Here is a 12,097-nt window from a genome sequence, read left to right as displayed (position 1 = left end):
TTCAATGCATTTAGGGGTGTGGTCCTGGTCAAGACAATCTCCTGAACTCCAAACTGAATGTCAGAATGGGAAAGAAAGGTGATTTTTTTATTTCCTACAAATGAAATAGTACGCCCCCTTTTCCATAAAGCTCCATCATCCGCATACAATGATCTTCCTATTCCAGTATCATTTTTATGAAAAATGTCATTAATCATTAAGTTAAAAAGAATAGGGCTGCTCACACTTCCCTGGGGAGTTCCATTCTCAATTTGTAGAAGAATATTCAGACCCCACACTTACTTGAATCGTTCTTCCAAACAAGAAACTCGAAATCCAGTTATACATTTTTCCCTCAATTCCCAAACTTTCCAATTTCATAACCCCTCTTTCCACAACGTAGCATAAGCCTTTTCTACATCAAAAAAGACTCCCACCAAACTTTTTTTTGTTAATTTGAGCTTTTCGAATCTCAGCTTCCAAACTCAAAATTGGGTCCATCGTATTTCGCCCTTTTCTGAATCCACTTTGATATTCTGACAAAATTGTTCTACTTTCAATTTCATAAGTCAACATGTTCATAACCATCCGTTCCATAAGTTTACATATATTTGATGTCAGTGCAATAGGTCTAAAATTAATTGGCTGAGGATGGTCTTTTCTTGGTTTGGTTATTGGCACTCAATTACTGAGCCTCCCATAAGACCTTTCTTAATCTTTTCAACTGTCACATCAGTAGGGATCCCTGTAATTACCCCGTCCCCTTTTATCCATTTTTTTTCTTCTGGTACTGAACAAATCACACCTTGCCCCATGATTGATTTAATTTCTAGAGCCTTTTTTTGTTGCCTACTGTATTTACAAAACATTAGCAATCTACCATCCCTCAACTTCTTAACACTTTCAACCAGTCCTATCATTTCCTTAATCGCTTTAGATAGCTTTAGCGGATTAATATTACTGAAAGACCCAGCAACAAATTTCATCAATACCTTAAACTATTCTTTTCTTCTCCTTGTCATATGCAATCCATTTTCACTGTCAGTTTCAGATGCATTACTCCTGTTTTTCTTTCTTTTCCGATTTTCTACTATATTCCATCCATTTATTTCCATTCCCTCCATCATCCGCGCCAAAATTTTCATCCTCCATTTCCGGATCACTTCCGGATTCTCACCATGCACACTGCTGTTGCCAATCCCATTTTGCCATTTGTTAGCTACTACCTTCTTCAAGACACATTACACCTTAAAAAAATTGGGTATATAGGCTAATAATGATGTATTTTGTGTTGTAGAATAAAACGTGAAAGTGTTTTGAGCTTGTGTTCACCACAGACCTTATTTCAGCCATTTAACCAAAATCCCATTTAAAAAACACATTGACTTCAGGAGGATGGAGCCGGAAGTGCTAAAATGCTAACTCGTGAGTTTTGGCTTACACATTGATGTCATACCTGCACCACTATTTGCACTTGGTGTAGCTAAATAGACACTCAGTAATAAAAATTCATTAATAAAAATGATAATAAATAATAAAATTAGGTTCACGTTCTCTAATGTTGGTTAATGGTGACATGCTGAACAAATAACATTATTGTATCTTTTTTAGTAAGCGTTTTATTTTGATCTGTTTTTATTTTAAAATGTATTTCTTTTTATTTTAATGATTTAATTACTTAAAAGGCTATCATTAAACTCCCGAACCCCCTACAGTTCCTTCATGAATGCCAGTTTGGGAAACCCTGACACTGTAATATTTAATGCACTTCATATTGTTGACGACAAAAAAAAAAGGAATATATTTTCCTTCTCTTTGTATTTTTAGGCCAATATCAATATTCCTATTCAAATCGATGTGATAAACGATTAGGGTAAAAAAAAAAGTAGTCAGATTATATTACTTCAAACTTGTAATATAATGGATTATGTTAAACTACAATTTTTCTCATGTAGCCTTAACCGACTACAATTTGTTAGTAATCTATCCCGCAGCAACACAAATTATAACAAAATTATAGTAGGATATATTAATATGTATAGGCCGAATTATATTACTATAAATTCTTGCAAATAAATAAATAACTGCATAATGTCATTGATGGCACTATCCTTGAGGAAATATTGCAGATTGCTATTCCATTGTGGCTGTTGCAGAACTTAGCATCTAGGCCTACTGTCATGCCAATTTAGCAATGCCTAAAGTTGAACTGAAATGAACAGAAATATTTCGCTTACAGTGAGCCAGTTACTTATTAATGAATTCTTCGTTAAGCTCATCTTTGCGTCAGAGCAGTTTCCCTAAGCGCGTCCAGCTTACTGAGAACTGCTTCTAAAGTTGGGCGTTCACTAACCGTCCATGTGACGTCACATCTAAAGGGAATTCTGGTTCAGTCAGTCAGTACCCTATATAACCGGCTGTTATCTCCAATGCTGGAGTCACAACTGCAGCAGACACAGGAGATCTCGAAAACTGTCTTTTCTATCTAACGACATGTCTTCATACGCGTCTTCAGACTTTCCTCGCGTCAGTCCCGCCAGCGGCGTCAAATTCGATACGGCGCACCGCAAGAAAGCGTCGCCAAACATCTTTGAGAACATCAACCAGGACGTGTTGGTGAAACTCTTCGAGAAAGCTGGAGACCTGAAGGCGGTGGAGAGAGCCAGGAGCATCCTCACGCTGTACCAGGATCCTGAGGGAATCTCTAAAGCACTTATGGCTCTTAAGCAGGACAAGAAGGACAAATTTATGCTTATTACTGGACTGACGCGCCAGTCGCTGAAGTTTCGTTGAGGGAAGTTTTCGTCTAAGTTCTCGTCTTTTAGCACAGATAAAAAGACCGTGAGGACTCGGCACTCATGCTGAAGGGTGTTGTTCAAGACTTCGTGCTGAACTTGAGATGGTGTCCTCCTATCAGAGTCATATTGGTGTGCTGTGAAAATAAAGAACTGATCCAGTGACTGACCGGATCCAGAGCGACGAAGTTTGAGCCTGAAGACACCCGAGTGACGTGTTGATGCTTCTTGACGCAGAACATTTGAAGTATGGACTGATACCACGGGCGAAATTTGATTATGAAGAGATTCAGTATGTCTATTGCAATGTTAGAGTCTACTTAAAAAAAATCTATAGGCCTATGTTTTTAAATAAAATTGTTTTGATAATCTCATGAGTAGCTTATTCCTTTTTCTTTTTCAGCACTGTCAGGTAAATGTGTAAATAAATATGCCTATTTATTATATTGCTCAAACGAGCATTTAGTTCAGTGAATGAGAGTGGTTTCAAAATAGTGTTTAGCTCAATCTTTTAGTGTCAACAAAACGTCTGTAGGCTATTTTGTCGTGCATCAACTCCATGTTAAAGCCGTGCACAACTTGTTTATAGAAAATAGCACAATTAGCTAATTAGAAGTGGATTTACTCATTAGAGTTTTAAGGGATAGTTAAAAAAGGAGGCATAAAGTGGAGAAGCCCATAGATAGAGAGTCCATAAAAGCAACGGGACGAAATATTTCAACAACAGATTTGTTTCAGATTTCAATTCAGATTTGTCTTGGCACAGCTACCAGAAGACGTTCAACTGTCAGAACGGTTGCTCACGTCACATCTACGTCGTCAAGCTCAGTTTGAGCCTGCGCAGTATATACGCTCGGCCATCAGGAAGTGAGTGCTTCTAATGGGCTTCAATTTTCTCCGTTGAAATGTCTATGATCCTACGCCATGCTGGAACGCCAGTCTCTCGTGAACGCGCGTGCGACAGTTACCGGAAGTTAGAGATTACGGTTTGTAAAGTTTTAAATATGTAAATAAACTGATGACAAGATGCCACATTGTGCGGCTTTTGGTTGTAATTTTCAGTTGAAGGGCAACAAGAGAAGCAATTCAAGTCTTCACTGCTTCATATTTTTTATGTTTTCTACTACATATTTCAGAGACATCTTTTATGTTATATTAAGCCATTAACGAGCGGTTCATTTATAAATCCGTAAGATCTTACCTTCATGCTGTAAAAATACAAACTGTAAAAAAGAACATAACGAGCGCAGCACTGACAATTGGCGGGATGAATTAGAGCAATTATTAAAACGTATATTATATTTTATATATTGGTTCTTTATTGATGAATATAGCACAGTCAAGGTATTAGGCCTATATATATATATACAATTTTTACAATAAGGTCAATCATTTATAATAATAATAACAAATAATTTGTTAACATTAGATAAATAGGCCTACATTAGTTAACATGAACTAACAATGATCAATAATTTTTACATGATTTATTCATCTTAATGTTAACCAACATATTTCTAAAATGAAAAGTTGTATTTGTTAACATTAGTTAATGCCCTGTGAACTAACATGAAACAAAGAACATTACAAATCCAAATTTCATATGCATAAAATTCAGATTGCCCCACCATCAAAACATCATGTGCTCGTATACTGTTCAAAAGACTTTATGAAAAGAAAGTATGATTCTGAATCTGAACCACTCATTATATGGCTTAAATGCAGATTAAATATTAACAATAGACTTAGGCCTGAAGAGATAGTATTGTTTTATGGTGAGTACATTTTTTGATGCTAGAAATCTTTTCACAGTCACAGCAGATGTTATCGAACCAATTGTGTCTGTTCACCGAGATAAGGGTGTTTTCTGATGTTGACAGACTGTTATCCATCAGCAAGAGCCAGTTTCTTCTAGTTTGATCCAGTTTGCGCTCTTAAAGGCGGATGTTATTATGGGTCACAAATATGAAGTTGTTTTTGCAAAGGGATAAATATCAGATGTATATTACCAATTTGAACATGGTTTCAAGAAGTCTGTTGGTATACAGTGGACACTTCTCACATCACAATCGTGCTTTAACTTATGACATAATGCAACACTGTTTTACTATGTTTATAGGGACCAGAACTAATGTTTACTGAAGGGCCGACTCAACGAAGTTATAAGCTCAGATTGTTCTTTCTCTCTATGCGTATTATCACAACAGTGGCGGTTTATTTATGGTCAAACAGAGGATCACATTACCCTGAATCTAATCCAACTGTCATCTCATTAAGTCTGACTCAAAATGCTGCTTCTTTTTTTTTTTTTACAGACCGAACAACATTAAAGTGTTTCTGAGGAAGCTTTCAGGTATCTTGTAAGCTATATTTAAAAAAAACATCAGTGACGGGCGCAGTAAGGTCTTGTGTAAACATTAATAAAAGTTTATTTATTTATTATTGTTGTTGGTGTTTTGATATAAATAAATGTTTATTATTTTACAATATTTATTATTATTGTTGTTGTTGTGTTTATATTTACAGATTTGATATATATTTAATAATGTACTAAATCTAATATATAGTATGTGTTTGTAAATATTAATAACAATAATACATAATTCTTATTAATAGAAATAAAGTTGTTTATTATTGTTAAAATAAATTAGCATATGTATTAATGTTATAGTATTTATATTTAAACATTTAATATATGTATATTTAACATCAATTTATAATATATAATATATTTAGGCATAATTATTATGATGATGATGATTATTATTGTTATTATTATGTTGATGATTGTTGTTGTTAATAGAAATACATTTCTATTATTTTACAACAGTTATTATTGCATAGATATTTACACATTTGATGTATATTTAATAATAATGTATCAAATGTAATATCAAATATATAGTAATTATTTAATAATATTAATAATAATACATTATAATTATTAATAGAAATAAACTTCTTTATTATTGTTAAAATAATTTATTATTATTATTAATATAATGTACTAATATTATAGTATTTATATTTAACATGATTAAATATAATACATTAAATGTATAATGATAATTATTATTAAATATATGTTGATGATGATCTTGTTGTTTTAGTGGATTAAACTGTCCAGATTAACAGTTGTGGATTAATGAGAGAGGGGAAGTTACATTTCAGCCAAGAGTTGTCATTTATTAGTGATCTTTCCATCAGTATGTGGGCAGCGCTGTTAGTTAGTGTGAGTCACTCTGACATCAACCGTACACACACTCACAGTCAAATTCATCAGTCCCTTTTTATATTAAGTGTCTTTAACTACAATAACATTTAATCATTTTATTGTCACAAACTGCTCCGAGACACGAAGGTTGAGATCCAAATGCAGCTTTAATAGGGGCAATCCAGACACGTAATCCAATAACAGGCAATAGGTCAAAACACAGGTAGGCAGTCCAAACAAACAAACAAACAAAACAGGCAGGGGTCAGTAATCCACGGAACAGGCAAGAAATCCAAAAAACCAAGAGACATGAAACCAGGGAAATCGCTCGGAAGTGCAGTGCAACAACATACTGTACAAAACTTCGCAGTGAGTGAATGAGTGAACATGGTATAAATAGACAGAGACTAACAGGGTAATGAGACGCAGGTGAATACAATCAGTGATGAGTCCGGGCAGTGAGTTGTGGGAAATGTAGTTTGTGAGGGAGTGATAATAGTCTGGTGTGGAGTGCCTACCTGTGTTTTGACCTATTGCCTGTTATTGGATTACGTGTCTGGATTGCCCCTATTAAAGCTGCATTTGGATCTCAACCTTCGTGTCTCGGAGCAGTTTGTGACAGAAAACTTCGCCACACCAAGATCCAGTAGCGATGTCAAACATGGACCCAGCAACCCGTCTCTTTCGCCTCAGCCAAGGTGACCGCCAGATTGAGAGGTATGTGGAGGAATTTTACGAGCTCTGCTATGGGGTGGATTTTGGCGATGATGTCTTGAAAGACATGTTCCGCTACGGCCTTACGGACCTCCTGGATTACCTTATGCCTGACAACACCCCACAATGGACGTTAACCCAGTATATTGACATTGCCATTCAGATAAGTGGCTTGATATTTACAAGGGGTAAAAGCTGCTTCACGTCAGTCCTGCCGAGCCTGCACTTCACGTCAGTCCTGCCGAGCCTACGCATCACGTCAGGGCCACCGAACCTGAGACTGAACACGTCATGCCCGCCACACAAGAGAATGTTCACGTCGTGCCCGATGCACAAGAATGTTCACGTCGTGCCCGCTGCACAAGAGAATGTTCACGTCGTGCCCGCCGCACAAGAGAATGTTCACGTCGTGCCCGCCGCACAAGAGAATGTTCACATCGTGCCCGCCACACAAGAGAATGTTCACATCGTGCCCGCCGCACAAGAATGTTCACGTCGTGCCCGCTGCACAAGAGAATGTTCACGTCGTGCCCGCCGCACAAGAGAATGTTCACATCGTGCCCGCCACACAAGAGAATGTTCACATCGTGCCCGCCGCACACGAGGATGTTCACGTCGTGCCCGCCGCACAAGAGAATGTTCACGTCGTGCCCGATACACAAGAGAATGTTCACGTCGTGCCTGATACAAAAGAGAATGTTCACGTCGTGCCCGCCGCACAAGAGAATGTTCACGTCGTGCCCGCCGCACAAGAAAATGTTCACGTCGTGCCCACCACACAAGAGAATGTTCACATCGTGCCCGCCGCACACGAGAATGTTCACGTCGTGCCCGATACACAAGAGAATGTTCACGTCGTGCCCGCCGCACAAGAGAATGTTCACATCGTGCCCGCCACACAAGAGAATGTTCACATCGTGCCCGCCGCACACGAGGATGTTCACGTCGTGCCCGCCGCACAAGAGAATGTTCACGTCGTGCCCGATACACAAGAGAATGTTCACGTCGTGCCTGATACAAAAGAGAATGTTCACGTCGTGCCCGCCGCACAAGAGAATGTTCACGTCGTGCCCGCCGCACAAGAAAATGTTCACGTCGTGCCCACCACACAAGAGAATGTTCACATCGTGCCCGCCGCACACGAGAATGTTCACGTCGTGCCCGATACACAAGAGAATGTTCACGTCGTGCCCGCCGCACAAGAGAATGTTCACGTCGTGCCCGCCGCACAAGAGAATGTTCACGTCGTGCCCGCCGCACAAGAGAATGTTCACGTCGTGCCCGCCGCACAAGAGAATGTTCACGTCGTGCCCGCCGCACAAGAGAATGTTCACGTCGTGCCCGCCGCACAAGAGAATGTTCACGTCGTGCCCGCCGCACAAGAGAATGTTCACGTCGTGCCCGCCGCACAAGAGAATGTTCACGTCGTGCCCGCCGCACGAGAATGTTCACGTCGTGCCCGATGCACGAGAATGTTCACATCGTGCCCGCCGCACGAGAATGTTCACGTCGTGCCCGCTGCACAAGAGAATGTTCACGTCGTGCCCGCCGCACAAGAGAATGTTCACGTCGTGCCCGCCGCACGAGAATGTTCACGTCGTGCCCGATGCACGAGAATCTTCACGTCGTGCCCGCCGCACAAGAGAATGTTCACGTCGTGCCAGCCGAGCCAGAGACTGTTCACGTCCATTCTGCCGAGCCAGAGACTGTTCACGTCCCGTCTGCCGATCCAGAGACTGTTCACGTCCCGTCTGCCGAGCCAGAGACTGTTCACGTCAAGCACGCCGAGCTAGAGACTGTTCACGTCCCGTCTGCCGAGCTAGAGACTGTTCACGTCCCGTCTGCCGATCCAGAGACTGTTCACGTCCCGTCTGCCGAGCTAGAGACTGTTCACGTCCCGTCTGCCGATCCAGAGACTGTTCACGTCCCGTCTGCCGAGCCAGAGACTGTTCACGTCCCGTCTGCCGATCCAGAGACTGTTCACGTCCCGTCTGCTGAGCCAGAGACTGTTCACGTCCCGTCTGCCGAGCCAGAGACTGTTCACGTCCCGTCTGCCGAGCTAGAGACTGTTCACATCCCGTCTGCCGAGCTAGAGACTGTTCACGTCCATTCTGCCGAGCCAGAGACTGTTCACGTCCCGTCTGCCGATCCAGAGACTGTTCACGTCCCGTCTGCCGAGCCAGAGACTGTTCACGTCAAGCACGCCGAGCTAGAGACTGTTCACGTCCCGTCTGCCGAGCTAGAGACTGTTCACGTCCCGTCTGCCGATCCAGAGACTGTTCACGTCCCGTCTGCCGAGCTAGAGACTGTTCACGTCCCGTCTGCCGATCCAGAGACTGTTCACGTCCCGTCTGCCGAGCCAGAGACTGTTCACGTCCCGTCTGCCGATCCAGAGACTGTTCACGTCCCGTCTGCTGAGCCAGAGACTGTTCACGTCCCGTCTGCCGAGCCAGAGACTGTTCACGTCCCGTCTGCCGAGCTAGAGACTGTTCACATCCCGTCTGCCGAGCTAGAGACTGTTCACGTCCCGTCTGCCGAGCTAGAGACTGTTCACGTCCCGTCTGCCGAGCCAGAGACTGTTCATGTCCCGTCTGCCGATCCAGAGACTGTTCATGTCCCGTCTGCCGAGCCAGAGACTGTTCACGTCCCGTCTGCCGAGCCAGAGACTGTTCATGTCCCGTCTGCCGATCCAGAGACTGTTCACGTCAAGTCTGCCGATCCAGAGACTGTTCGCGTCATGCACGCCGAGCCAGTGTCTCCGGAAAAGATGGCTGCCACCACATTGTCTGTGTCTGTTCCTGAGCCGGTGTCTGTTCCTGAGCCGGTGTCTGTTCCTGAGCCGGTGTCTGTTCCTCCTGAGCCGGTGCCTGCTCCAGCCTATGACCCCGTAGCTGCCCCCAGAAATTTTTTGGGGGGGGGGCAGTAGGTCCCGCGAGAGGACCATGGAGGCCGCGCCGTCATGGTCTCCTGAACTGCCGGCTCCACCGTGGCCCCCCGAAGGGTCTTCTCCACCGTGGCCGCCCGAAGGGTCTTCTCCACCGTGGCCGCCCGAAGGGTCTTCTCCACCGTGGCCGCCCGAAGGGTCTTCTCCACCGTGGCCGCCCGAAGGGTCTTCTCCACCGTGGCCGCCCGAAGGGTCTTCTCCACCGTGGCCGCCCGAAGGGTCTTCTCCACCGTGGCCACCCGAAGGGTCGTCTCCGCCCTGGTCGCCTGCACAGCCTGCTTCGCCCTGGCCGCTTGAACTGTCGGATCCGCCCTGGCCCCCTGAACTGTCGGGTCCGCCCAAGCTCCACGGCCCAGGTCCACCCACACTCCACAACCCTGGCCCGCCATTGCCATGTCCTGGTCCTATTCCCCTGCACGGGCCTGGCCCTCCATCCCTCCCCCAAGACCACCTCCGTTCCACCACACTCCTGAATTATTGTGTTTTTTCGTTGTGATGGGCGTCAGGAAACGCCCATAGAGGGGGGACTATGTCACGGTGTGGGTTTTGTGTCTTGTTCCTTGTTCTTGTCTGTCACGTGATTCCCTGTTTGTCATGTGATCCTGCCATGTGTCTTGTCATTTGTTAATTGTTTTCTCAGTGTCCACAGCTGTTCCATGTCTTGGTTATTAGTCTCTGTGCTTCAGTTGTTGGTTGTCGGTCGTTGTTGCTTGTAGCTGTTTTCTTGTTCCGTGTTCCGAGTTCATGTTCTGTTGTTTTGCCCTGGATTACCTGTTTGTTTATTAAATTAGCACATGCATTTGGATTCTCTCCGCTTCACTCCTGTCTAATCGTTACATTTATATAATGCACTTATTGTGTACCTAATAATAGTGTACATATTTTATTAAATAAATGTTAATGTAAGCACATAGTAGTTAAAGACACCTATATAAAGTGTGACCAATTCATTTAAAATAACTAATCTGGTTAATCCCATTTTCAATAGACTGACACAAATGACACAATATTATCAAAAGATAAACTTATAAAATGCAACTGGCAAAAGTCTGTACTATATGAAGATGAAAGCCGACATATTACAGAAATATAATACAGTAGATCCTTTCATGGGGTCAGACTGTCCTGAATGCCCGAGGACTAAACTCTTCCTCGGAAATCAAATGTCAGACCAAACGTTGACGTGTTTCAGTATGAGACGGAAAAATGCCTCAGAGATAGACTTTGTGGGAATATTATTCATCCTCCTAATCCTGTCTGATTTACTTAGTTCTGTTTTTATTAAATAAAAAGTCAGAAAATAATATATTTGGGCTGCTTGATAACGGTTGAGTCCTGTTCAGTAACTGTTTACCCTTTTTTTATCCTTTAAAAAAATACACAACCTCTTCATTTTTTAACACTGTTTTCATTTGCAATGTTTTCATTTACACAGGCATGTTGTGGTAAAAGTGTCCCTCCCGTGTGTTTACTCTCTAGGTCACAGCAGGCCGTGATAAACACTGAAACTGTGTGTGTGTTCTGCTGATTAAACTTCAGTCAACACCTTTAACTGAAGCTGGTGTGCTGTCCTCATGTCACATTTAAAGTTCTGCTTACAAACTTATTTTTCACCTTTTGTCATTGACCATCAATACTTCTGAAAATGTAAAGCCGCGTACACACTTGTGTGCCCATGACACCACGTTTTAGAAAGGTAAAACTCACAATAAATATTCCAGAGATAATATGAAATTATTCCTGGGGACTAGTTGCCTTCAAGTATATTCTCATAGTTAGAGATAATGTATGTACTTTTCAAAATGTCAGTACTGTTAATTTATAAATGGTTAGTACAGTCAAGTAAAACAGATCCAGCAGGGTTGACTCTATATCAAGGTCATTTTGTACAAAACTGTGCAGAGGACTCCACCTTCTGGACAATAAAGGATTTGCACCTTTTGTGTTTTAATGTACCTGTAGTATGTAATGCAATGTATTCAAGTAAAGCACCTTTTTCATGAAAAGCTTTTATAATAAAATATCTATCTATCTATGTATCAATATCTATCTGCCTGTTTATCTGTCGATCTATCTGTCTGTACGTATATCTATCTGTACCTCTATCTATCTATATCTGTTTATCTATCTATCTATCTATCTATCTATCTATCTATCTATCTATCTATCTATCTATCTGTCTATCTGTCTATCTGTCTATCTGTCTGTCTGTCTGTCTGTCTGTCTGTCTGTCTGTCTGTCTGTCTGTCTGTACATATATATATAACTATCTGTCTACGTGTATTGATCTATCTATCTGTCTGTTTATCCATCTATCTCTCTATCTCTCTGTCTGTTGTAATTCTTTAAAGGGATAGTTCATCCACATTTAAAATTCTTTTCACTTACTCGTGTTGTTCCAAACCTGACATTCTTTCTTCTGCGGAACACAAAAGAAGATTTGTACAGGAT

General features: G+C 41.9%; 1 protein-coding gene across 1 annotated transcript; it reads left to right on the top strand.

Moving 5' to 3' along the window:
- The first annotated feature begins 2,310 nt into the window (after positions 1–2,310).
- LOC130082744 (transcriptional and immune response regulator-like) lies at positions 2,311–3,021 on the top strand. Its single transcript, XM_056247599.1, has one exon. The coding sequence runs from the start codon at positions 2,473–2,475 to the stop codon at positions 2,770–2,772; it is 300 nt and encodes a 99-aa protein (XP_056103574.1). The 5' UTR covers positions 2,311–2,472; the 3' UTR covers positions 2,773–3,021.
- The last annotated feature ends 9,076 nt before the right edge of the window (positions 3,022–12,097 follow it).

This window comes from Rhinichthys klamathensis, unplaced genomic scaffold, assembly GCF_029890125.1.
Source record: "Rhinichthys klamathensis goyatoka isolate OS25496 unplaced genomic scaffold, OSU_Roscu_1.1 h1tg000050l_1, whole genome shotgun sequence".
Taxonomy (NCBI): domain Eukaryota; kingdom Metazoa; phylum Chordata; class Actinopteri; order Cypriniformes; family Leuciscidae; genus Rhinichthys; species Rhinichthys klamathensis.
This window is presented reverse-complemented; position numbering and strand designations above follow the sequence as displayed.